The 27,575-nt window shown below is 43.7% G+C and overlaps 1 protein-coding gene across 1 annotated transcript; it reads left to right on the top strand.

Annotated features, from left to right (window-relative positions):
- Positions 1-884: 884 nt before the first annotated feature.
- Ccdc25 (coiled-coil domain containing 25) lies at positions 885-27,126 on the top strand. The gene is made up of 9 exons (XM_034497684.2): positions 885-1,032; positions 3,713-3,760; positions 10,188-10,227; positions 15,329-15,380; positions 18,637-18,712; positions 20,791-20,894; positions 21,061-21,263; positions 22,335-22,380; positions 25,683-27,126. The coding sequence occupies exons 1-9, from the start codon at positions 1,005-1,007 to the stop codon at positions 25,710-25,712; spliced, it is 627 nt and encodes a 208-aa protein (XP_034353575.1). The 5' UTR covers positions 885-1,004; the 3' UTR covers positions 25,713-27,126.
- Positions 27,127-27,575: the final 449 nt, after the last annotated feature.

The following is a 27,575-nucleotide window of genomic DNA, read 5'->3' as shown; positions in this document are numbered from 1 at the left end:
TATGAAAGACTAGGCTCTCCATGGATGGTAAAACTCCTTTTTCTGTAGCACTTTTGTTTGGTCTGACTTTTGGGGCTTGTTGGAGGTATACAGCCCAAAATGGACTGTCATAATTCTTCTTTATCAGAAGTAAGAGAAACTACCAAGTCAAACCTAGGTGCTGTGGGAGCAGTTCGTAAATTTATAGCAAGAGGTTCTGAACTTCAGAAGTTTGGTATTTGTTCAGTCTTATAGGTAATAAGGGGAAGACATTAGAGTTAAAGGAACGACAGCCCGAGTCCGAACCCTAATAAGCATAGTGCCGATGGGAAGTAACAGTGACAATTCCTTAGAGAACCTTCTGCCCTTGATGCAATTTAGTTGTGGCAGGGCAAGACAGTGCAGCATTTCTTCAATCTTGTATTCTTGCTGAGGCTGTCTCAGGTTTAAATAGGACTTGATGGAAATTACCCAGCTCTATTCTGACTAGTTTGGTCAATGCAACAAAAACAAACAAAAAATACAACAAAACCCTCACCTATGTCAAGTAGCGGGAGAATGAGCTTATTTAAAATTGGTTCTTACTGAGTGCTTTCTGAGGAAATGGGTAGAAGGACCCTTAACCATGCATGAAAAAGGCAATTTCTGCATTCATGGAGCCCATATTGAGTTGAATGGGAAGACAACTAAAAAGCAATGACCAACCCTCGTGACCACTTAGTAGAGACTCTGAAAATAAAGCCCGCCCATGGCATTTTTCCTTTATGGCTTCAAACAAGATGTGTTTTTTCAGCTAATTTCCTTCCGCTTGAAAGGAATCCTCAAAATCCCCGGGACACTCGCCCTTCCGCCAACACCCTTCCTTTCGCCAGGACTAAAAATGGCGCCGACAGGACGGCGTTGTGACGTGACCACACGTCCGCCGGAAGTGTCCGGAGGAGAGCCTGGAAGCCGGCTCAACCTCGCGCCGGTGGTATCTCGAGCTTCGGGTTTTGAGCAGGAGTCGCCACTCTTCTACCAGGATCATGGTGTTCTACTTCACCAGCAGCAGTGGTGAGTGACGCCGGGGCCCTGCCCGCAGCTGCCTCCAAAGCCGGCATTCCCCAGCCGCTGCTGTGCTTGGACTTAGTCCTGAGCCGCGTCCTCCCGCGGGCGCCTCTCCCAGAGCCTTCTGGTTCTCTGCTTGGCGTCCCCTCGGCTGCCTGGTCGTCCTCTGGTCCTGGTGGTCGCGGTGGGAATGCGCCCTACTTTCCTTATATCCGGTAATCATTCTCATCCCCACTTGACAGACCCGCCAACGCTTCCTGGACTTGGGCAGTGTGTGGGTTCCTGCACAGCCCGCCCCCCGCTTCCCCGTCGCAAGCCTTTGCCCTACCATTCTGCCCGCAGCTTGGAGCGATACTTGACCGGTGAGACAGGTGCCAGCAGTAGTCTCCTCCAGGAAGAGTACCTTGCCCTTTTATGAAGGGCGAGCCTGGGATGCCATGTAAAGCTATAGAAGGTCTAAAATATTAGTACAACTCCTCCCTGGGCAGAGTTGGTGTTCCAGTTAACATCTGGTAATGCCGAGTTGGTTTTGGAAGGCCAGAAAGTGCTGTTTTGGTTTCCAGGAAATGCCGTGTCAATTTGGTTTCTCTGCCCATATTGTTCCTTTTATCCAGAATCAATTTCTAATTTTAAATTCTCACCCCATTAAGATGGTGCTTGACTTTTCGAAGACACTGTGTAAGACCCAATTTCCTCATCAAGATTAAATACACATTTTTCTGGACCCCCTTAACATTCTTTTAGGACTGCTCTCATGTGGCTTTAAAAGCTGCCTGCTTGAGCTACAGGGCAGGTCTCTTGAGAGGCAGTCTGTCTTGTCTCCTTAGCATAGTGCCCTACTTACATAGTTGGCTGCTGTGTTGATTTTTCCTCCCCCTTCTTGAGACAGTGAATGGCTCCGGTGGCTTCAAATGTAGACTCTCCTGCCCGAAGGCTCTCTAACGTTGGCATTACTTTCTAGGTCCCCCAATCTGGAGTTAGTGTTTGGTGGTTTTGTCTCTTGGTATTTTTTTAGTTTGTTTATTTTTGAGACTGGATCTCATTATGTAGCTTTTGCTGGCTTAGAACTCACTGTATAGGTCATGCTGGCTTTGAACTCACAAGAGATCTGCCATCCTCTGCTCTGCCTCCCCAAAGCCAAGATTAAAGGCATGCAGTACCTAACCTTTCATGATTCTTTTGATTGAAGCATTATTTTGTGAAGTGTCCCTCAGTGTGAGGGTGTTTCTTGGTTTGTTTTTTTTTTTTAATACTCATGCTATTTCTAAAAATTATTTTATGTCTGTAGGTATTTTGCCTACATGCACATTTACACACTATTTGTATGCATAGTACCTATCAAGACCAGAAGAGGGTGATGGATCCTGGAACTGGAGTGACAGACAATTGTTTTGTTTAGTATTCCTGAAGTCTGGGTTTGATCTCTAGTACCACATAAACTGAGTGTGGAATTCATTCCTGGAATCCTGTGATTCATGAGGTGAGGGCAGAAAGCCCCTGGCCTTCTAAATGTATGGTCTCTTAACTTTTGTTTGGTTTTTGTCTTTTGAGTCAGAGTCTTCAGATAGATCAGACTGCTCTGAGCCTGCCTGTGTAGCTAAGGACAGCGTGAACTCCAGACCCTTCTCCCTCTCAAATGCTGGGATTATAGGGATACAACACCATCACTGCCCTCTGTGTGTTCTGCTCAGTGGTACAGACTTGCCAGCCAACCCTATTTCTATCTACCAGGCATTATGCTTTGTAGACTAAAGACCAAGTCACAAACTTAGCTCCATTTAGGGTCCACCAAGTTTTGGTAGGGTGTGCTTGGCAGCCTAGGACCTTTTAGTCCTAATCTTGTACTTTAGAATCAAGATTAAGGGAAGCTTTCTAAACAACAAAAATGCTCATTGCTTCAATGTAAAGACTAGGATTTAGTTTGTTTGAGATAGCTGGCGGGGGTTAGAGCCAGTGTTTGGAGACGTTTGAGAACTGTGGCTCCCCTGAGTGGAACACCACATCCACTAGTGTAGTACAATGAAAAGCAATGTGAGCCAGATTCCGCTACACAAAATAACAGCTAGCTAAGTATAGGAGTACATTATATTCATTACATATACTACGCACATGAATGCACAGACATACACACACACACACACACACACACACACACACACACACACACACGGTTATATAGTTTTTTTGAGACAGGGTTGCTGTGTAGCTCTGGCTGTCCTGGATCTCTCTCTGTAGACCAGGCTGACCTCAAACTCAGAGATCCACTTACCTCTGCCTCAGAGGTGCAGGAATCTGTTTTTAAATGTTTGCAGTAGAGATTGTTGTTTGTTTGTTGCTATTGTCATTATCATTGAAGAAGGCACAGGTATAGAACTGAGCTGGAAATTGCCATTAAACTTTATCCCTAAAGGGAAATAAAAAATCAAAAGAGCTATTGCCTTGAAAAGGAGGAAAGTAACATTCATCAGTAATAATTGCTAAACATCTTCTTTGGGGACAAAATACTATTTTAAGCTCAGTAAGACTTGTGCAGTCTTTATAGTTTAATCTTGGCCTGCTGCTATCAGTCAATTTAAAGGATACAACTTCATTCTTAACGCAGAGTGTGCTCAAGAGCAGATAGGTGTGTCCCATGGCCCTGCTTTGCATCCCCACTAATTGTCTTTTTATTTTTGTTTTATTTTAGTTAATTCATCTACTTACACTATTTACATGGGAAAGGATAAATATGAAAGTAAGTTTACAAAAGCATTTGATTTTGAAATTTGAGGCGGGTAAGTGCTGTGTTCCTGTGCCCTGTTTGCTGGGTTTATGGGTTTGTTACCGATTTCTTTAATTCCTTTTGAAAATTAGACTTGACAAACAGTTGCCCACATTTTCGAAGATAGTGTTTTGATATATGCACACATTGTGTGGTGATCAAGTTGAAATCCATAGCATATCTGTCACCTCAAACACTTATTATTCCTTTGCAGTTGGAGTACTTAAATCCTGTCTTCTAGTCACTTCGGCATAGACTTTGATAACTGTGTTACTCTGCAACAGAATTCCAGAAATGCTCCTAACAGATCATTGTTTTACCAATTGACTAGTCTCTCCCAGAGTTCCCCAGCCACAAGTAGCCTCTACTTCTATGAGGTTTGACTTCCTGTTTCTCCTCTGTTTGTCCTGTTCAAGTGGGCCTGGCATGTAGCTTAGTTGAAGTGTGTGTCCCTTGTATGTCTGTAATCCTGGCATTATAGGGGATGGTGGAACTGAGGGCCTCATGAAGGCCGGACACAAATGCTATAACTAAGCTATATGCCAGATCTAGTTGAACCCTTTTTTTTTTTTTTTTTTTTTTTTTTACTTCTGAGACAAGATTGCGCTCTATAGCTCAGAGGCTTAGAATTTATAGCCATCTTCCTGCCTCAGCCTCTGGAGAGCTGAGCTTACAAATATGGACCACTCTTACTAGCTCAAGTTGACTTTCTTGGTGGTCAAGAGAACATGGAGTTTTGCAACACTGATCCTCACAGTGAAAGTGAGAGAGGCAGAACCTCAGAAGGAGCTGGAGAGAAAGAGTGTCATTCCTCAAGATTGGAAAATACAGGTATTGTGAGAGTTAAGAGAAGACGGCTGTGAAGTCATGCCAGAATCAGCCCCCCAGCAAACAAGCTGCAATTACACAACCTTTTCAGACCTCTGAGTTCTTAGACATAAGAGGCTCATGGGCTATAGCTACTGCAGAGGGTTGTCTAGATTAGGGAAAAGGACCTGTATGCAGTGTGTCTTAGGGTTTTACTGCTGTGAACAGACACCATGACCCAAGGCAACTCTTTTAAAGGACAACATTTAATTGGGCTGCCTTACAGGTTCAGAGGTTCAGTCCATTATCATCAAGGCAGGAACATGGCAGCATCCAGGCAGGCATGGTGCAGGAGGAGCTGAGAGTTCTACATCTTCATTTGAAGGCTGCTAGTGGAATACTAGTTTCCAGGCAGCTAGGACTAGGGTATTAAATCCCATGCCCACAGTGACACACCTACTTCAAATAAGGCCAAAACTCCTAACAGCCCCACTTTCCCGGGCCAAGCATATACAAACGTTCATATTCTACTCTCTGACCCCCATAGGCTTGTTCAAACAGTCTATGGGGGCCATATCTAGCCATAGCATATTTTAAAAAGTACATTTAGTCCAAGTTCCAAAGCCCCCCACAGTCTATAGCAGTATCAACAGTGTCAAAAGTCCAAAGTCTCTTCCGAGATTCATCTAATCACATAACTGTAATCCTTGAGTCAAGGAAACCAACTGGGCAAACTCCAAACTCTGCATCTCCATGTCTGATGTCAAAGCAGTTTTCAGATCTCCAGCTCCTTTTTCATCCTTGTTAATTATAGCAAACTTCTTTTCCTGGCTGGTTCCACTCCCTGTTAGCAGCTTTCCTCAGCAGATATCCTATGGCTCTGGCATCTCGAAATCTTGGGGTCTCCAAGGCAACTTCAGTGTTACAGCTTCTTGTTTTAACGTCTGGGATCCACACATGATCTTCTGGGCTCCTCCAAAGGGCTGAGGTCACTTCCCCAGCTCTGCCCTCTGTAGCATTCTAAGCTCAGGTTGATCCACCCCACTGCCACTGCTGTTCTTGGTGATCATCCTGTGGTACTGGTATCTCCAATACACTGGGGTCTTCTGCTGCAACTAGGCTTCACCAATAGCCTCTCATAGGCTCTCTTTCATGGTACCAAGCCTCAGATCCTTTGCATGACCCTTTCAGTCCTGGGCCATCAACTGCACCTGAGGCTATACCTTCATCAATGGCCTTCCAAGGCCTCTCACAGTGCCAGGCCTCAGCTGTTATTCATGATGCCTTCAAAACCAGTACCACCTGGGTGATTGTTACCCATTATCAAGTACATCGGCAGCAAAAGAGATAACTTGGGTGTCTCTGGAACACTGCTTCTTTTGTGCTCTCAAAAAAACACTTCCCAGAAGATTTCAGCTCAGTGATGCTGGTCTCTTTTTAATCACCATTAATTTCTTAGCTTCAGCTAACCAGCATCAATTGTCCCAGTAGTCCCTTCTATTTTTCACTCTAAAGCCAGAGCCACATGGTTGAAGCTGCTGTGTTCTACTGCTTACTGGGGCTGGAACATGGCCCCCTTATTCTATTATATTATCGCCAACTCCCTGACTGCCTAAGTTTGTCTTTCCTGGAAAGTGCTCTGTAGATTGGCCTTGAACTCAGAGATCTTCATGGCTTTGTTTCCTGTAATGCTGGGATTAAATTTGTGTACCACCATGACTGGATTTAAGCTTTTCTTCACCTAGAACACACTTTATCCCAGGCTGGCCTTGTACTCAGAGATCTGTTTGGTTTTGTCTTCTGGAATTAAGGTGTATACTACCATGCTTGGATCTAAACTTAGCTGGATGGGATCTTGCCCCCAAATCCCTTAATCTGTTATCTCCTAGAACATAGGGTTCAGCTCCATTTCATTTCCTGATGCCCCTTTAATGCTTGAACCATATATTTTATGTTTTTTCCTTTCTAAGCTTCCTATATTTGTTCAAAACGCTCTTCATGAGACTTAATCAGAAAAAAAATCTCTCCTGGGCTTTTTTTTTTTTTTTTTTTTTTTTTTTTTTTTTGGTTTTTTGAGGCAGGGTTTCTCTGTGTAGCCCTTGGCTGTCCTGGAACTCACTCTGTAGACCAGGCTGGCCTCAAACTCAGAAATCCGCCTGCCTCTGCCTCCCAAGTGCTGGGATTAAAGGCGTGCGCCACCACCGCCTGGCTCTCCTGGGCTTTTTTGAGAGTTCCTTTGTCAGTGCAATTAATATAAATCTCTTTACCTTAGGAATCTCAGCAACAAATATTTTTATTAGGATAGCCCATTAAGCCCCATTTAAAGCATTCTACTGCTTTTCAAATTCAAAGTCCCAAAATCCACATTCTTCTAGACAAAAGCATGGTCAAGCCTATTACAGTAATACCCCAGTCCCTGGTACCAACTTTTATGCCTTAGGGTTTTACTGCTGTGAACAGACACCATGACCAAGGACATCTATTTGGGTTGGCTTACAGGTTCAGAGGTTCAGTCCATCATCATCAAGGTGGGAGCATGGCAGCATCTAGGCCAGCATGGTGCAGCCAGAGAGCTGAGAGCTCCACGTCTTCATCTGAAGGCTGCTAGTGGAATACTGGCTTCCAGGCAGCTAGGACTAGGGTATTAAAGCCCATACCCACAGTGACACACCCACCCCAACAAGGCCACACTCCCCATCTGTGCCACTCCTGGGCCAAGAATATGCAAACTATCACACAGTGCCTACCCCATAGAAGCATGCCTTAGCTGGTAGGTAAAATCCCTGGAGCTTCTTAAACTCTCAGATACCACTCCCTACCTTGCTTCTCTGGGAACATTCCCTGGGGTCACTCTGAGAGCTGGTGGTCACACTGTTGTCTGTGAATAATCTTTTGGTACTCCTTGTCTGCTTTTCCAGTTTCTTTCTAAAACTATCAGTATCTAGTTTGGTGCAGCTTGACATTGACAACAGTTAGAATTTCTTAGTTTATATTCATTAAAAGAAGCACACATACCATTCTTCAATAAGAGATACTTGACAATAATGAAATGAGGCCAAAATGGGTGCTCTAAAGCAGAACTGTTAAGATCAAGACTGTGTGAAGTGAGAAACAACAGATTACAGCAAAATAAAGTAGCTCATGCTTTGAATCAGTCTTTCATTGTAATGAGTGTATGGCATTGACTAAGGTGTGACCTAATGGTAAGTCATCCATATTAATATTTAAGTTTTAGTTTCTCCTTGTAGCCCATAATATCACTGGTTCCAGAGGAAAGGAGGCTGTCTGCTGTTCTACACTGAACAGCAAGCCACTGCTACAAGAGCCATAGTTACTTAGAGTGGATATGAAAGCAGATCGGCTGCCAGATGTGGTTTTCTTTCTACTACATCAGAGTTGGAGGAGTGTGACTACAGCCACTGGGAAGCACTTATAGCCAGGCTGCTTCATGAGTGGTGCAGGTTTTTACTATATAACTGGGGCGTGGGGGAGCTTTACATATTTCTTAAAGGCTTGCACTGTTCTGGTTCACATGGGTGGATTAGCGATGATTCTGACATTCCCGCCTTTCTCTTTTCCTTCTGTGGTTGTCTCCTCTTTACAGAGGGCTTACGTATGTGGAGGCCTCATTCCAGCCTGTCTTAGGAAGACGTAGGTGGAGGTTTTGCTGCATTCTGGCATCCAGACACTAAAAGCATGTGTTGACTTTGTCGTGAACCTGAAACTGCTCTGAAATATAAAACATATTTTAAAATGTGGACAAAATGCAGTCGTTACTACATTATGCACTCGCACATGCTGTAGGGAGATGGTGAATGTGGTTTGAGGCACTGAGTTGAGAAGCCTTCACATTTGTGGTAGAATTTATTTGTAGAGACACACACCTAGATGCAGGGTCCATTTGGGAGTCTGGATGTCTAGAGCCCTCTGGTGTTTTGTGTCATTGTATTGTACATGTGGAACATTTATTTGTTCATCAGAGTTGAGTGGGTTGTCAGCCCCTCCAAATTAGCCTTATACGAAAGGAAGCTGCATTTTAAAGCCTCCTTTTGGAAATATTCGTGGTATCACCCATTTATTTCCAGTAGCCCGGCAGTTTCCAAGTAAGCGCCACACTGGATGCAACATAAGTGGAATTTGTAAGTAGTCTATTTGCTCAACTCTTGGCAGATCTGTTCTCTTCCTAGCCAGCAGGTGGCCTCAGCCATTCATAGCACACTAAAAAATGTTTTACTATTAGTATTTTCTTTTACTTTTTTTGGTGATTTGTTCAGCTTCCCACATCTCATAGTAAATTTCTGATGTCTAGCAGAAAGCTCCTGGTGTCAGCTGTTGCCAACAGTGTCCTCTCCCAAGGCTTGTGTGTAGCTTAGCCAGTAGTAGGCTGTCCTTTCTTAGGTACATTTAAAACCATCACATAGGAATCACATGCTTTCTCGAAGTTTTTAATTGACTTTACCTTTAATGGCTTACCTGTCTCCTGCACAATTTAAAATATCAGATAATACAGTACACACACAGACAGACACACCCAGACAGACATACACCATCAGTTCCCCACCCATAGAAGCTTGTTCCTCTTCCTCCCTCCCAAGACTTGAGCTCTGCTTCCTACCTCCCAGAGCAATTCCTCTTCACTCTTTCACTCTCTCTGCTGCTGCCTTGACTCCATTATGTTCTTTACTTTTCCTTTTAGATGTAGTTTGTTTGTAATATCCTTAAGTATACAGTCAAAGGTTGTTTTCTTTGTCTTTCATCTTCTCTCATTGGCACTGTTGTAAGACAGGGTTTTACAAGGTCTCACTAAGCTGACCTTGACCTAGGTTTTTAGTCCAGGCCACCCTCAAACTCACCATCCTCTAGTCTGAGCTTCTCAAGTGTGTGCAACCATACTCTTCGAGTTTTTGAGGTTTCTTTTGGTCTGCCCATTTGTTTGTTTGTTTGTTCTTTAGAGACACAGTCCAGTTAAGGTTGGCATTAACTCCTTAGTGGCCAGGGATGACCTGGGTTTTGATCCTCTTGTCAGTTGCTGAGATTACAGCTGTGTGAACCACATACAGCTTCCACGGTGCTGGGATCAAACTTAGGGCTTCAGGAATAGGAGGCAAACAGTGCAGCCACTGAACTATATTCCCCGACCTTTTTTATTATTATTATTATTATTATTATTATTATTATTATTATTATTATTATTAATCACTACATAACCCATTATTTTAAAATTTGAACAAAATCATAATAACATTAAACTTATAGTCAGTCAGTCAGAATCTCCTGACTCCCGGCTGCTAAGATTTTTTTCAGTATTCAGATCATTCAAAGGAAGCCTCTCCAAGTTTTGGATTAGAAGTGTGGAAAAAAAAAACAAAAAACCATGCAGTGCATATTGTCTGACTGTAAATGCAGTCATTCTGTCTTTTCAAGCTTCTAAGTCCCTACCACTGTTGTCTCCATTAAGGAAGAGAAAGAAGGAAGGGGAAGTAGGGGTGAGGGTTGATGGTATTTTTTTCCCCTTCCCAACATAAAAATCCTGGTTTATTTTCACTTAACCGTTTTCTTAGTTTCTTTTTCTCTCCTCTTGTATCTTATGTAGATGAAGATCTGATAAAGTTTGGCTGGCCTGAAGACATTTGGTAAGTAGCAGTTCTTATTCTGTTTCATTTAGATTGTCATTTAGATTTCAGACTTGGTGATCTGTCTACCTACCTGCTGCCTATAATTTAAAAACATCGTCGGTCTACATGGTGTTTTCAATCCTGGAGTTCCTGAATAAATAGCCACTGTGCTCTTCAGTGTTCACCCTGTGACCTGAGAGTAGGGTGTGGGTGGGCTCCTGACACAGCTTCTCAGCCATGATCTTGTCCATGGTCATCCTCCACTGCTTATTCTCTCTCCTGGAACCCAGTCTGACCACGTCAGTGGGTCTCATGTTCCCTGGATAAGTTCTCAGGTCCTGCTTACTTGGGTATGATGACAATTAGTGGACATGTTTCAAGCACTTAACTGCCAAACACTGTCAATTGTCAATACATTTAATTTCACAACAACCTATGCAGTATTGTTACTGTGCCCATCTTTCTGATGAGGAGCAGAACAGGTCTACACTGGTTATTACTGGCCCAGCTCAGCTTCTAAGTGTTGATGTTGATTTTCCCTCACTTTAGGGTACCATTCTTCCAGGCTTTCAAGCCCATCTCAGCTTCTAAGTGTTGATGTTGATTTTTCCTTACCTTAGGGCACCATTCTTCCTGGTTCAGTTCCCTGTGCCTTCTCCCCCTACCCCTGCCCCCAGCCCCAAGCCCATTGCTGTAACTGTCTACAGGCCTTTTTCTCCAGCTGTGAGCTCCCCATCCCCTGATTTCCCTATAGTACTGTGAGGTGGGATGGCCACTCTTCAGAAGAGCTGGTTCAGCTTTCAGTAAGGTGGATGGCCTTGAGCATTTAACAGGCTACTGTCTTACAGACAGTAACTCAAGCTCCCACTTATGTGTGACTCTGCTCGGAAGCCCCATGTATCTGTGGGGGCTCCCCAAACAGTCTCTTGGCCTTTTCTCTGCTTTCTTATGAAGGGCTCTAGTTCATGGCTTCAATGGGCATGTTCTCCTGTCGTTCCAAAGTCCACACTGAGAACCAGTGGGTGGCAGAAACATGAGGAATTTGAAAGGTTTAAAAAAACAAAACTGTTCCAGCACAGTGTCCTAGCATCTGCACTCAACTGTACCATCAAGTTAGACACTGCTTAGGTAGGGCCCCTTCGTTCAGGTAGGCAGATTGTACCACTGGGAAATTCTGGCCTTCCTTCAGAAGGCCCTACAACCTCCATAGGACAATGATTCGCCTGCTTTGTGAACGAGAGGTCGTCAGTGCTGACACATAACAAGAGTTTATACCTGGCTCACTTGCTGCCTTTGTAGAAACACATGCTGAAGGCTTCCTCACCATGAACGCTTCCTTATCTCCCCTTTGAATAGCTGTCATCCCCAGCTGCAGCCTCTGATGCCAGCCAGTGTCTGTACCTCTTGGGTAGGTAGTTACCTGCTATTCCTTTGTCCCCCTTTAGTTTTTTCCAGGTAGAGTTTGACTCTATTCCAGGCTCTCCCGGAACTACTGTCTTGCCTCAGTCTTCCAAGTGCTTGAACTACAGTTACTGTGTTCATCTGCGCTGTACATTACCCTACAGAGGGACACAGAGCTGCCTAAGAGGAGAGGTTATATATTCAGATACACCTGGCAGTCAGTTTACCATACCTTTTAAACTTTTTTTAAAAATTAAACAGGTAGAATTTGTAGTTTATTAAGACAGATTTCTAATTTACAGACCACACTAGTAAATTACAGCTTGAGTTATTTATTTATTTATTTATTTTTTTAAGGTTGAGACTCGCCAAGCTGATAGCTACCTAGAGTTCCCTTTTGGCACCTTTAGTAATCCAGGGATGAATGCCCAAAGCTCAGCACAGTTGACTTTTATTTTCAGAAGCTACTTGAGAACTCAAGGAAGCTGAAGTAACCCCACACCTCAGCCCATTCCAGTTCATGTGCTGTCAATCCTAATGATCTTCCAGGGAGCCAAGAGCGACTCTGAGCTCATCGCAGTGCAGCATTTTAACCTGGTATTCTCTGATGCTGCTTTGGAGAATTTACCCATTTCAGCATCCTGAGTCTATCCTGGTAAATCTTCTTCGGTTCCTTTAAGCAAAGAACTTTCTAAGGATTAAATGAGATTAGAAGCAAATTAGTTTTGAAGTGAGGAAAAGAGGAAAGGTGTGTCCTTGCTGCCCCCAGACTGCCTAATGAGTAGTATTTTCACAGACCCCACTTTAAGGAATTGAACCACTCCCTGGGCCTCTGCACCCTCTGGTAATTGTTCCTCTTTTATTGAAAACGTCAGTCTCGGAATTAGTGAGGGATATAAAGGTGAGCAGGAATGAGGACATGACAGGGACACGAGGCTACGAGTGGGCATACTCTAAACTCTGAGTGAGTGTTCTTAGTAAAACTTGGAAGACTTTACAGGAAGTTGTTTGTGCTGAATTGTTTCAGGGGGTGGGTATTTCAAACCTGCACTTCTGTCTGTCTCTTTGCCCTTTGTAGATATATACCGTTATATGTGAGCCTGAAGATGGCATATACAAGCTGTGAAAAGACACCGTGACCACAGCAACTTTTAATATGAGAAAGCATTTACTTGGGACCTTGCTTACAGTTCCAGAGGTTTAGTCCATTGTCACCATGGCAGAGAGTATGGGGGCACACATGGAACTGGAGTAATAGCTGAGAGCTATATCCTGACCTCCAGGCAGCTGGCAGAAGGAGAGAAACTGGGCCTGACTTATGTTTTTGAAACCTCAAAGCCCACTCCCCTAGGGATACACTTGAGCCAACAAGGCCACACCTCCTAATCCTTTCAAAGAGTTCTACTCCCCGGTGACTAAGCATTCCAGTATGAGCCTGTGGGGGCCATTCTTATTCAATCTACCATTCTAGCCTGTTACTCCTATGTGTGCTTTGATGACATAGGGATGGACTCATTAGCCTGTATTGAATTATGGTGGTATTTAGGAGCATTCCATTTAGGAGACCTTGAAGAAAAACACAGAATCTAATAGAGCTCCTCTTGCCGTGTAGGAAGCTGTTATTAACAAAGAGCTGCCTCTAACCAAGCAGGAGTCGGCATGGCAGCCACACCTTTCAGTCTGTTCATAGCATAATATTTTTTTAAGATCCTGAAAGGAGAATGAGATGTATAAAATATCTAGATTTGTAAAAGATATGAATCTTTCTAAAAGGTGACAATTACTATGAATTTTGCATGGGAATGCAAATGAGTAAATGAATAGCTTGGAAAAACATGACTCACATATGATGTAATGTCCATTTTTGGCTATCAGTAATGACTAAGAATAAGAGGCAACATAAGTCATTTGCCCAGAGTCTGAACATGGCTCTATATCCAGAACAAATAACAATATATTTAGCTTCTTTGAGGGCATAATCTGAGCCTTGATACTGAATCATACATGCTATATCCTGTACTGAGTGTGTGATTCTTTTAACACCTAAAATAGAAGTTGATAACAAGAAGATGCCTGGGGAAATCTGTAATGGGATCCAGTGATGCTTCCTTTCTTAGGTTTTTGTTTGGTTTTGAAATAGGGTTTTCCTAAGTAATCCAGGCTGACCCTGAACTCCTGGTACTCCTGCCTGCTGGAACTACAGACCTTTGGAAACCACCGTCTCCATAGGCTCCCCAAACCTTGTCATGAATAGTACCCACTAAAGTTAATAGGGTCACAGGGTCAGTGTCAGTTGTGTGTAGCCTTGTTCATTGTTGATGCTTAAATTTTAGGCCCATCTCTGTGTGTTACAAAGTGAATCAACTTTATTTGCCAAATTATATGAATGAAAAATAACAGCTTTAAAAGATTACATTAAATTGATGGACAGTAAGAACCCTGCCTTAGTTGCTGCAATAAAACACTATGACCAAAAGCAGCTTGGGAAAGAAAGGGTTTATTTCAGTTACTGTTCAATATAACATTCACTATCAAAAGCAGTGAGCACAGGAACTCACACATGAATGGAACTTGGAGGCAGGAGCTGATGCAGAGGCCATGGAGGAGTGTGCTTACTGGCTTTCTCAGCCTGCTTTCTTATAGAACCCAAGACTACTAACTCAGAGGTAGCCATACCCACAATGAGCTGAGCCCTCCCATATTAATCACTAATTAAGAAAATGCCCTACAGGCTTTCCTATAGCTCAAGCTAATAGAGGCATTTTCTCAAATGAGCTTCCCTCTGATGACTCTAACTTGTGTCAAGTTGACATAAAACTAGCCAGTACAAATGCTAAAGAAAAGTGAATTTAAGGATTTAATTAAAGGTTGTGTCTCACCTTATTCCCAGCACTTAGGAGGCAGAGGCAGGAGGTTCTCTGTGAATTCAAGATTAGTCCAGTCTACATAGCAAGTACCAGACCAGCCAGAGCTTTGTAGTGAAGCCCTCCTTCCAGGGAACAGGGAGGAGGGTGTGCTGTGGGGCATTTTGAATGATTTTCAGAGGGTTCCAGTGCCATATAGGCTCTGTTCACCCAGGGATGCCTGGGTCATCATCAGTGTGTGTATGGCAGGGTGTGAGGTTGGAAGAATTCTTAGTTTGGTTCATCTGGTTCATTTAACGGTGTAGTCTGCTTAGTGAGCTAACTCTGATTCTGCACTCAATACTTGGTTTTGATTGTTTTGCCATCACTTGAAACCTGGGGGTATCAGAAACCATATTGTCCTCTTCTCCAGACCTCAGTCCTGCAAAGCTCGCAGTTCAGCAACAGTGGGGTTTCACTGACTTCTCTCATCCTTTCTCATCTGAAATTTTTGCCCTGTTATTCTTCTTGGCCCGTGCTTTGGTCGGGCCAGCCAAATCTCAGCTCTTCCACAAAGCCTTTGGTCACTGATAGCTCTTCTTGTCACTTGAAGCTGCATTCTTCTACCCAGGATGTTTCATATTTATTATCTGACTCACCTTGGCTCATAGCCACACACAGGTGCACAACTCTCAAGTTTCTCTTGCCTCTTCAGGTTGCTGGCCAGCCTTTGGAGATGGTGACTGTCTTATACTCTCCATGGAGCCTCACGTGTGATAAGTCCCAGAGAATACTGTCTTGGAATGAGATACTTTCAGTGCAAGTGGCTAAAGACATGATTGTCTTGTTGCTAAAAGTGGTTTTCTTCTTTGTAGGTTTCACGTGGACAAACTCTCTTCGGCTCATGTATACCTACGATTACAAAAGGTAACTGAATGTAAACATGGATTCATGACCTTTCCTTTAGAGATGAACATCATACATTCTTTATGTGTGATTAAGCTGCTTAAATAATAAATGTGTTCAAAGTCATAAAGATTAGTAAATGTCTTCCTCCTACCCAGAAAATTGTTATGGAAAATTCTGGATGATTTCTCAGATGGAAGGCCCACCTTGTCTAGCCAGCTCAGTGCATCACCTGTCCCCCTGCCTGTGCTCCCCTCAGTTCAGTTGATGCTGACATCCATTTCTAGTGCTTTCTTCTCCGACACACTCAGTCTACCTGGCTGACAAGGGCTCTTAGTCCCTGTTATCGGGCAGTCTAAAGCAGCAGTGGTAATGCAGGAATGAAGAGGCCATGTGCCCTGGTAATGCAGCACCAACATTTTTTTCTAATTTGCTTGTATCTGTATTTTCAGTAGTTAAACTACATAGTATGTGTACTTGTATGTATTATGTTTTAAAAAAATAAATGTACTTTGGACTTACAAGAATTTAGAAAGCTACAAAGGTCATATGGCTTCCCTGCTGCTAGCATCTCATGTAACATGGTAGATAGCTCAACCAGCAGCCAAATCTACTCACTGTTGTCAACTAAGTTCTGGACTTGATTTGAGCAGTTTTCCCACTAATGTTCTTTTTCTCTTCCAGAAACCATTGTGAGGCATCATAGTGCACTTACTTGTCCCTTCTGCCCTGATTTTGATGAGTGTCACTTTTTTATGACCTTGACAGTTCACTTAATGATCTTATATGTGTTTTAGTTTTTCTCATGACTACATAGAATCACAGAGTGGGAGTGGCCTCTCCTCCATTATGTCAGACAGTACGAACATGTCTTAACATGACTTTCACTAGAAGCATGAGCCTGGACTGCCTGGCCAGGGCTGTTCCTGCCACCTCTCTCCACCATGGCACTGGATCTCCAGACTTGGTTACTACAGATCAAGGTGGGGTCCAGCTTCTACTCAGGCAGGGACAAAATGTAATTCCACGTTTTAGAATGGGTTAGTTTTATTATTTGGGGTTCATGCAGGATGGGGCTCTTTTCTCTCCCCTGGTTTACATAAGTGAGGACCTGTGTTTATATCTACGGTGGGCCCAGATGCTGTGTTCTCTGCTCATATTTATTCAGCTCTGGTGAGATCCCTTCCAGCCTCCCGGGCACTACCTAACCCACCCAAACTCTTCATTATTTTCATGAATAAAAAGTGTTACTTGCCAGGCAGTAGTGGCCCACACCTTTAGTCCCAGCACTTGGGAGGAAGAGGCTGGCAGATTTCTGAGTTTGAGGCCAACCTCGAACAGAGTGAGTTTCAGAACAGCCAGGGCTACACAGAGAAACCCTGTCTCGAAAAGCCAAAAAAAAAAAAGTGTTACTTTCTTTTTAAATTTTGTTTTTGTTTTGAGATAGAGTCTCATTATGTAGCCTAGGCTGGCCTTGAACTGTGTTTGTCTCTCCCTCCTGAGTGCTGGATTAAAAAACATGTGCCATCATGCCTAGTCCAAAAGCAAATTTAACCAAGTCTTGCTCTGGAGTCCTAGCTGGTCAGGATCCTACTAAGTAGAGCAGGCTGGCCTTGAACTTGTGATCCCTCTTCGGAATGCTGGGTTCCAAGCATCCGTGACGGTAACTTATACACTAGTCTCTTGAATCTTGAGTTGCAGCATCTGGCAGCGTTTCTTGCCCTCAAGTTGTATGGCGTCGTGCACCTGCTGTGTGTTCAGAGTGAGGCTGCAGTGAAGTCAGTGGGCAACATGGGAAGTGATGCCAGAAGGGTTTGGTTATGAATTAATTTGGGACCATTATGAGTTTCAGAAGCCTGCAGTTGCCAGGCTGTGAGACTGCAGCTCAGGCTTTACACAGCTGAGAACTCAAGGACAGCGGTGTAATGATTTTGACCTTCTGCCTTGTGGTTTCCGTCCAAAACATTGTTACGGAAAGTTCAATTTAAGCTGTAGTTTCTATTCTGTCTGTACATCTGATATTTAATCTTGACCTACAGCCATGGTGTCCCTGGTTGATCGAGTTACTTTTTAGGGTCATGGTTTATAAACTCGATACTATGCTGTTTTCTTGTTTGCTATTTTGATTGCCTGTAATGAGCAGATAATAGTGGCACAGTTAATAGGAAAGCTACTTTGTCAGAATTTAGATTGTGTGCAACTCTTCAGTATGATAAACCCTTATTTAGAAATGCTTGTTTGTTTTGAAAGAAAGTCTCACTGTTGGCCATGGTGGTCTTGAACTCTTGGGTTCAAAAGACCTTTCTGCCTCTGTTTGCTGAGTAGATGGGATCATAGGTAGGCATATACCAGCACACCTGATTTTGGCCTTTTTTTCTTTTTCTTTTTTTTTTGGTCACTGTGGCTGGTCTTGAACTTGCTTTGTAGAACAGTCTGGAATCCTGACTCTGCAGCACATAACTGCCTACTTCCTCCTGTGTAGAAGGGACCAACTCTTTCCTTACTGAGTCATTGTGAGAGTTAAGACCTGGCATACCTTGAAGTTTTGCCAGGTGGCATCTGACAGGTGCTGTGTGCCTTCATTGTGGTTGGAATCCAACCTGAAGCATGACAATCCTGACTCTCAGCAGTGTCCGACACTACACGGCCTTTTGGGATAGAAAAGTAACGACTCTTGGGAGCTTTGTTTAGCTCACTAGTGTAAAGTGACTCAGAGGAAAACTGTGGCCTTTACACTTTTGAGTTCCTAGGCTCCCATTGCTGCTGCTGTGGCTGCTTTATCTTCCATTGGGAGTGGCACAGCAGATGAAGAACACAAGAACTTCACGGCTTAGGCAGGGGGGAAGAGGGGGAGGAGGGGGTAGACAGCTGGTGAGATGTTAGTGATCCAGAACTCCAAGGCATCTGTTTCAAAGGAAGGTTACAGGGACCTCAGCCAGGAAGGCGTCTAGACCTCAGAATGGACACCATTTCCCCCTAGCTTTCCGGAAATGAATGAGGACGGCAAAACCCACTGAGACATAACTGCAGTTAATATCTTCACCATGGTTTTTAAAATGTGTTAAGTATAGTTTTTTCTAGTGCCTTCTCTTAGTTCAGGTAGCGTCCTGTGGTGGGCATGGTAAATTTACTTCATCTTTCTGTGTTCTGCAATCCACCTGAAGAGCCCCTGCTTGTCTATAAGCCCGTGTCCAGCAGGTAAGGCAGCAGATGCCTTGTGAGTGCTCCAGTGGCCATCAGTAACCAAGAGGATCATTTGGTTTATTTTGTGTTGCAGGGCGAGAAGATAGAAGACATTCCAAGGGAGGTTCTGATGGACTGTGCCCAGCTTGTGAAGGCCAATAGCATCCAAGGTCAGTTTGCCTAGAGGGGCTTTCTAAATCAGCATTCACCTTTTCTGTGTTTGGATCATAGTCCATTGGGGATGACAGAAGACGTGTCTGAGGAGGTGACCGTTTGAGGCTTATCAGAGAACTAAAAGCTAAATTCATATCCCACTCCTCTCAGTTTTACTCTTCTTTTTCTCTTGACTCTTTTGACTTTGACTTTCCCTTTCCTAGAATAAGAAGTCTTCCAGCTCTGCCTAAGACTTCTGGCAGTGTTGATAGCTCAGGAGATGTGTCTGCTGTCATTATTTGTCAACAGACTGCAAAACTAGAGGGGTTTGGTTCAGTTGGTTTTTAAAAATATAATTATATGTGTATGTGTTTTGTGTGCATGTATGTCTCTACGCTATGTGTATGTCTGGTGCCCTTAGAACCCAGAAGAAGTTGTCAGATTCCCTGGAACTGGGGCTACAGACAATTGTGAGCCACAGTGTGCTTGTTAGGAAATTGAACCCAGACCCTCTAGAAGAGCATCCAGTGTTCTTAACTGCTGAGCCATCTTTCCAGCCTCTTGTTTGGATATTTTGAACTGGGATCTCTCTATATAGCCCGGGCTAGCATGAAACTCACTATGTGGCCCAGGTTGGCAACTCACAATTATCCTATTTCAGCTTCCTGGGTACTGGAAGTATAGGTATGTCTAACTATACCAGGCTTAGAGCCAGAGTCTTTAAATCATGCCTTTTCTTTTCTCCTCCTCTCCCATGCTTTTCCTTCATTTGATTTGTGAAAGTTTTGAGTCATTTGACTCTGTTGTTCTCATTACCCACAAAGTCTTACTTAGCGGATCTGGGTGGTCTGTGAGTGTCCTTATCTTTCAGGAGCTCTCTGAGTGAGTCCAGTGTGCAGTGTGAATTGGGAACAATCACCTTGTGTTTTAGGCAGTAGTTAAAAATACTGGGCTTAGTGCCTGTGTAATTCCAGATAAGATTAAATCTAATGGAAAGGTTTAGAAGGATAGTATGAGGACAAGGATGGCAGTTATGGGGAGGGTTGAGAGAGGTGTGGGTTTAAATGATTGAGCTAATAGACAAGATTTTAGGGGTAGGATGCAGACCTGAATAAAAAGAGAGAACTGGTTCTAAATGAAGTTGGAGGGTGATCCAGAGCAAGCACAGCTGATAACAGGCACTGGAGTCAGTGATTACACAAGGAGAGCTTGGCCGCCTGCCTTCATGTTGACTGCTATCTTTAGTCCCAACCCAGGCAGCCCTAATTACAAACCAGGTGCATAGACTAAGAAGCTTAAAGTTTGCCTTTTGGAGCCACAAGTTTCCAACTCCACAGTTGTCAGCAGGTTGTCCTGAGTGAGGACAATCTATTTTGTGAGTAGAGTAGGATGCTTCTCCTCAGTTTCTGAAGTCAAAACTGAAACAAGCAGACTGTTTATCCTGTGTTCCATCCTCTTCCACACAGCCGTGTTCTTTCCCAGGCCCCTGGCTTGCAGATGAACCTTGGTTTAAATAGCTATAGACTCTTTATTCTTGGCTTGGTTTCTTCTTAGTGTCCTTAGAGTTTATGAGTTCTAGAGAAAACAGAGGGGAAGAGTCATGACATGGGATTATTCCCTTCCTTCCTCAGCCTTCCACAGTGATCCGTCACACAGCAGAAAAGGAGCTAGGCCCCAGGTTCCACTCTTACTCAGTACCAGAGGGCAGTGCTGAGGACTGAAGAGAATTGCGAGCTGGCAGAGGACATCCCACTTGCAGCTCTGTAGTTAGCAAGTTCTCTCTGCTTTAGTACCAAGAGGACGGGGATTAAGCATGCTGGTTTCTGCTAAATTGGCTCATTTAGGTTCAGACTCATCTGATAACCAAACCAGACTTCCTAAACATTCCTCAGTGTCAGGAGCCAGGACCCTTGCTTTTTCTACTCTAATACTTTGGCCTAGTGTTCAGTTTCCCACTCACCTTTGGTGCTTTGGGCCATTGGAAGTGAGAGCTCTTCTTAAGCCTTGTCTGGGGTGGATGATGTTTTGCTGTGAGTAAGGGCTGTGCCACTCAGTCTCATGTTTCCTGCCTGCTGAAGACAGTCTCTCTTGGCAGGCTGCAAGATGAACAACGTTAATGTGGTTTACACGCCATGGTCTAACCTGAAGAAAACAGCTGACATGGATGTGGGGCAGATAGGCTTTCACAGGCAGAAGGATGTAAGTGTTCATACCTCCGCAGGAGGCCTGACTCTAAGCTGAGTGTCCTGTGCTTCCTATGGGTGTTAAACTGGGTGGCTAAAGCTCTGGAAAGCCAAAGCCATGCCCTCTTAGGTGAGAGAAAAATAATTAAGACTAAGTACTTTCCCCCTTACCTCCCTCAAAGGTAAAGATTGTGACAGTGGAGAAGAAAGTGAATGAAATCTTGAACCGATTAGAAAAGACCAAATTGGAGAAGTTTCCGGACCTAGCAGCAGAGAAAGAAGGCAGAGACCGTGAAGAGAGGAATGAGAAGAAAGCCCAGATTCAGGAAATGAAAAGGAAAGAGAAAGAAGAAATGAAGAAGAAAAGGGAAATGGATGAACTTAGGTACGCTGGGGCTGAGGCCTTGCTGTTCCCTTGGGTTCTCCCCACAGGTTTTGAGGATAATGCCCCAGTGGCTGGAGGCCACATACGAGCTTGGAAAATTGACTGAGTTGTTAAAGGTGGTTGTGTTCATGTGGTGGATCCCTGTTGTAGAGGTGTTGGGTGTGAGTGAGCAAAATAAAATGTTTTACCTCACCATAAGCCACCATGGGTTTTCCTCAGCTGCTCCCTCTGACCTCCACAGACATGCTGCACTTACACACACATACATACAAGACATAATTTATTTTTTAAGTTTCAAGCAAAAGTGATGAGGCTTTGAGTGAGTGAGTGAGTGAGTGACTTCTTCTTTTTTTTTTTTTTTTTTTTTTTTGGAGACAGTATGTCTCTCTGCACCCTGGCCTGACCAGAAATTCACTGTGTATCCTAGGCTGGCCTCACACTTGTGGCAGTTTTCTGACCCAGCCTCCTGAGTGGTAGTTTTGCAGTCATGGGCCCAGCTGGTGCCTTGTGTTTTAGTAAGAGCTCTTTGCCTGGTAGATTACAGAGAGACCCAGAGGCAGTGGAGCCAGAAGGTAACTGATTGGCAGTGGTCCAGACCACGGATGAAGCTTGGACTCAGTGAGAGGGAAATTCACTGGTAAAGTCGTAGGACTTGGCTTGATGGTAGTTTGGGTTGAGGAGCAAAGCTGAGGATGGCTTCTGGGTTTGAAATGGTATGGACAGTGATGCTGTTCTAGGCAACAGGAGCACAAAAGTACTTGTTTCCGTAGGTGAATAGATTTTGAGTTGGATATAGACCAAAAGTCTGGAACTATCTTTTAGGAGTCTCAAAAGGTGTTGGGTGGTTGGGTTAACAGGGAGCACAGAGGAAACGTGGCCTTCAGAAAGGCACACGTGTGTGCTGCCTTCTTCAGAATGGCAACAGTTAGCCCACTGAGCCTTCTACCAGCATGGTGACCATCTGTTAGATGCTTGTTGGCACAGTAACCTCATTTGGGTTTTAGGGTACTAGCCACCCACAAAATGTTTATTGAGAAATAACCTCAATTTGACTCTTTGCTTTCCTTCTAGGAGCTACTCATCACTGATGAAAGTTGAGAATATGTCCTCAAATCAAGTATGTCCATGTTTCTTGCTCTACTGTTGTGCCTTGAAATACTTCACAGAGAGTCTTTAGTAGTTGAGTTATGGACTCTCGTAGTGTTGCTTACTATGATTGACAGCTAGTATGGAGGAGGAGGATGAGTGTGTGTGTGTGTGTGTGTGTGTGTGTGTGTGTGTGATTACCTTTCTGCCCCATGGCCTTGTGTTTGCTTTTGTATGGGTCACTTTAAAGAAAGGGTCTAATACCTCACCTGCTGTGAAGGGCAATTAGTATTACAAGGTATGTCAGTCAGCTTTCCCTTTCTCTAGCACAATGTCCAAGATAATCCATTTAGGAAGAAAGGAGCTTTATTTTCACTTGGGATTTTAGAGGTTTGGGGCTATGGTCAGTTGCCCTGCTGCTTTGGGTCCAATGTTAAGACAGCATCATGATGGGAGCACAGGAGAAGGCAAGCTGCTCATTGTACAGCAGCTGGGAGCAGAGAGGTAAGGAGGAAGGCAGGAGTCCAGCACCTGTGAAGGGCATGCCCCAGGTACCTGACTTTGTTCACACTGGACACCACTTTTAAATGTTCTGCCTCCCAGATGAAGCACAGGCTGGATAACAGGCCATCAGCATGTGGCCTTTGGGGACATTTCCAGACCCAAACTGTGGCACAGCACTGTAGTCCAATTCTTTTCTCCTTTCTTAGTTCCTATTCCTATTTCCAGGTTTTGAAAAAAAAAAAAGGAATTAATAAATTTCCATTTATTAAAATCCTGTACTAATGGTGCTGTAGACTTCACAATATAGTTAGAGTCAGAATCACCCATTTCAATTAAAAATAAATGTACCAAATAGAAACCATATGTTATAGCCTAAATACCAGCAGTGATTCTTTTCATACTTGTTACGTCCTAGACTAAGTGTTGACATGTTTCAGGGGTTTGTTTTGTTTTGTTTTGTTTTTAGACAGGTTTTTCCTTTGTTGCTCGGGCCGCCATGAAACTCCCCTGACCCAGTCTGGTCTCAGACTCACAGTCTTACCGCCTCTGTTTGCCAAGTGCTAGGGTTACAAGCAGGCACCACCACATTTGGCTCAGGTTCTTTCATAATACGGCTTGTAAAATGTATGCTTTAGATTGTATTGTCAGATATGCTAGACATGAATTGCAAATGTGGTTTAAATGAAAATTAAGTTTAAAGCCTGTTTTCTTCAGCCATATCAGCTTTGTGTGGCCCTGTGGCTACTATTTCAGCACAGATAAAGAACCTACCATTACTACAGAAAGCTCTGCTGAGTGGCTCAGTTTCCCACCTAAGGTTATCTACTCAAATTCCAAGTTAAGTGCATGATTGGAGTCAGTAGGATTTTAGACGTTGCTTATGTCCAAGAACGGGTAAGAACACATCTTCACTACCACTTCTGTGAAAAACTAAGTTTTTAAGGCTCCTTTATGAATCAGGATGTGGCTGTGTAAATTATTTCTGAAAATGTCCAAAATAGCACTGTGTAGTTCATCAGGACTGAACGTGAAGTCAGGAGATTTAAACTGTCACTAGATTGAGCCTACTATATTTTTAGCCTTTTTAGGGGGATTATTGCTCAGTGTAGAGACATTACCTCATGAAGTTGTCGTAACCTGTAAACAAGGGTGTACCCCGATGCTAGACTTGGTCATGTCATAGGTAATTGTCATTGGTCCTCACTTGGAGTCCTGAATTTGTTTAGCCCTCTGCATATTATTCTTGGCTTTCCACAAACTCAGAACATTTTAACCTTAGCAAAGGCCTGTGATAGATTCCAAGTCAAATTCAGGAAAAAACTAATGCTCCTGTCTCTGCTGTGCCGACTGAAAACTTTTTGAAACTTTATTTAGAAGTGGCTTTCCACTAGAAATGTGGCCTGTGTTTCAGCCTTGTACCTGTTGTTCCCACAACAGATCTTTAAGAGCTTTACATTTTCTTCTAGAATTGGAAAATACATTCATGCATATGTACACACACATACATGTACACACACCATCTCTTGAAACTTTTGAGGCGTTGGTTCTAAGGCCCTAGGAATACTAAAATCTAAAATCTGTAGATGCTCAAACCCCTCATGAAATAGTGAAATATTCTTGGCAACTCAGGTTTTATCTCCCCATGTGCTTTATTCTGAGTATTATTACTTATACCAAATTCAGTGTAAATGCAGTGCACATAGTTGTCACACTGTAGTGCTTACAAAATGTTGACAAGAAAAAGGCCAGTGCCTGTGTTTGTGGAACACCTAAGTGTTCTCTGTGTTTGGTCGGATCTGCAGATATAGACCCCACAGATGCAGAGGACAGCCATGCATGTGTATGTACAGATACTGTAATTAAGAATCTGAAGACGACTATAGCTTCTGACAGGAGACAAACACTCCCTCCCCCTCCTGCCCTGTTACTGGCTGCCATGCTCGAGGTGTTTGAATGGAAAGGCTTCAGTTTCCTTGGAACATTTTCTGTTATGTTACCATCTTGTATTGTACAACCTAATTTGTAGTGTGATCACTTGATCTTCATTCAGAGGCTGATGTAAGATAGGTGAGATAGGACTGTGCAAGCTCACCAGGAAGAGTACTGGTCTCTGTCTGAGCTAGATGCTCATCAGAATTTTTACTTTTCCATTTAGCATAACCTTTGATCTGTAATTTTTAGTCCTTTTTTATGTGTGCTTGGCACAGATTGTTGTTATTGCATTCCTCCTGTTCACCAGTTAGCACTGGACAAGAGACCTGTCTGTCTGTAAGCTGAGTAGTAGAGGGACTGGGAATCCGAAATGTGATAGTTGTCCAAGGACAGTCCTGGACCGCAGACACACAGTTACACATCCCTGTGGTGCCAGAGCACCTGCCCACACATGCAAGGAGTGGCCTCTGTAGGGAGCTGTCGTTGTTACCAGCTGGGTGACCTTACTGAGTTGTGTGTTCTCACTGTAAAGAAGCTGACACTGGATGTCTCTGATGCTGCTCCTGAAGTTTAGCTCTGAGGCAGTCCTACTAAATGATTAGCTATTCACTATCCTTCTGCAGAGTCACAATTTTGTCCCACCATCCACCAGTTGGAGTGAGCTTTACATTGTAACTTGGAAGTTAAAGTAACTTGAGGAACTTGAAGGGTGTGTCTACTCTCCTTGGTCATATAAGAGCTAATGACAGCAGGCAGTGGTGAGCTCGGTCATCTTCTGCTAGCTTTCTGCACCCCTGTACCCTGAGATTAGAACTGAGAAAGGGCTGTGGTTAGCATGATGATTGTGACTCTGTGGTGGGCTCAAGGCCTTCACACTTTCTCTTTTGTCTCCTGCAGGATGGTAACGATTCTGATGAGTTCATGTGAGCTGAGCAAAGGACTCTGGGAAGACATGAATGTGCAGACTATTACAGAGCTTTTGATTTCATCTAGGTTCTGAATTACAGAAACCAACCAACCAAAATTCTACGTTCATTCTACATAGACATCATTGGTTTTGGAGTTTAAAAAAAAAAAAGTCATCTTTTTGCTGATGAAAAGAACACATGTATAATATAGCTGAACTTGAAGACAACTTATAAGTTTAGGAAAAGGAGAATATTTTTGGCAGAACATACGTCAGTACCTCATGAAGGCTGGCTGCTTTTGTTTTTGAGATAGACACTGGAGCAGACCTACTCTGGAAAGTGTTTCTGTGGCTGTGGTCTGTCCTGAAAACAGACATCATGAAATGCGTTTCCTATTTCTAAAATATCTACTTCTATGAAGAAGACAGTTGGTGGCTTACTCAGGTCAGGGCCCTCCTGACGACGGTTTCCTGACCAGAAGAAAGGCACATGGGTTTGGAGGCGGCAGCAGTGCTTACTTTACTTGGATTTCATTATTGACAAGGTCTCTCTTGCTGTCGTCAGAGTAGCTGGCCCAGCTCTTAGCTTATTCTAAGGGTTATGTTCACTCCTCTGAGGTGAGGACCCCATCTCAGCATCGTAGTTACATAGTTGATCTTAACCAAGCTTGGGAACTCATCATCCAAAGTCATAAGTGATCCAGGCCGCAGATGTGATGACTAGACTCTGAAGCCATTTCTGTGTGTGGAGGGAGACAGGAAAGGGTGCTCTGCTAGTTGTGAGAGTGACACAGATTGCCTCATGATTATCTTGACTGTATCATGAAACAAAAGTCCACCATGGATTGCAAGCTTTAGAAACAATCAAGCGTTTTTCCCTAGCCAGCCAGGGCATCTGTTCCCTTACTTTGGAATAATATTTATGTTGAATTGTAACCCCAGTTGTTGGCTCAGCGACTTCCCATGTAGCATTGGTATTGGTCTGAGCCACCTGCTATCCAGTGTTTAAGGGAACCCCTGTAGAGACTCAACTGGGCAGTGAGAGAGGAGAGAGCAGAGCCCACTGGTAGTGAGCAGCATGCAGATCCATATTCTAGCACACCACACAGTGCCCACAGCACGGGTGCTGAGCCAGCTGAAGGATTTCTTCAGCAGATGTACCAGCTGTCTTCACTGACGTATGGGCAAAACCAGACCAATGATCCCTGGGTTCCAAGTTGAGTAGGAGTTGAACTGGAAAGTTCCCTGAGGCATAACTTGTTAGCCAATTTGAGGAGAGCCAGTTTGAGGGGTATGAAAGTCAGCATCCGAGATCAGTGAGTGTGTGTGTGTGTGTGTGTGTGTGTGTGTGTGTGTGTGTGTGTGTGTGATATTTAGACTGGAGTTCTGTGATTTAAAAGAATTACAATAAAGTATCATTTTTATCAGAAAGGACATTGATAAATGAATTCTTAGACCTTGTTTTCTACAGAAGAGAGCAGCCCCCACCTCCAAGCTGGTTTGAGGCTAATTGTGCTGTAAAAACTCATTTATCATAGGTTCCTTCTGTGAACTCAAGGTCTTATGTCCTTGTGGTAAGCATTGGACCACAGCCCCATCCTCCTCCGGCTTTGCTGCGGGGCCTGCAAGGGTGGCCTCCTTTTGTCAGATCTGAGCTTGGAGAAGTTTGAACTGAAGGCAGGACTGCCCAGTCCCACAAGCCCTCCTGTCTAATCCCTGTAGGGATGCCATCACAGTTTCAGCTCCTTTAGCTGTTGGCTGTAGACACCTCAGTGGGAGGCTTTGCTGCCAGCACTGCCTGTGTCCCCTCAGCCTCTGTATCTACAGGACCTTGAACACACATAGGGGGAGCTTTTGAAAACTATCCCTTCAGTGTCAGATGC

Source organism: Arvicanthis niloticus, chromosome 3 (genome assembly GCF_011762505.2).
Source record: "Arvicanthis niloticus isolate mArvNil1 chromosome 3, mArvNil1.pat.X, whole genome shotgun sequence".
NCBI lineage: Eukaryota > Metazoa > Chordata > Mammalia > Rodentia > Muridae > Arvicanthis > Arvicanthis niloticus.
The sequence above is the reverse complement of the archived record's forward strand: the minus strand, read 5'-3'. Positions and strand labels throughout refer to the sequence as shown.

Excerpts from the sequence above, each read along its gene's own strand:
- Ccdc25 (XM_034497684.2), top strand. The coding sequence starts at position 1,005 with ATGGTGTTCTACTTCACCAGCAGCAGTG. Across the intron at positions 18,713-20,790 it reads GAAGGCCAATAGCATCCAAG|GCTGCAAGATGAACAACGTT; the intron begins GTCAGTTTGCCT and ends CTCTCTTGGCAG. Across the intron at positions 20,895-21,060 it reads GCTTTCACAGGCAGAAGGAT|GTAAAGATTGTGACAGTGGA; the intron begins GTAAGTGTTCAT and ends CCTCCCTCAAAG.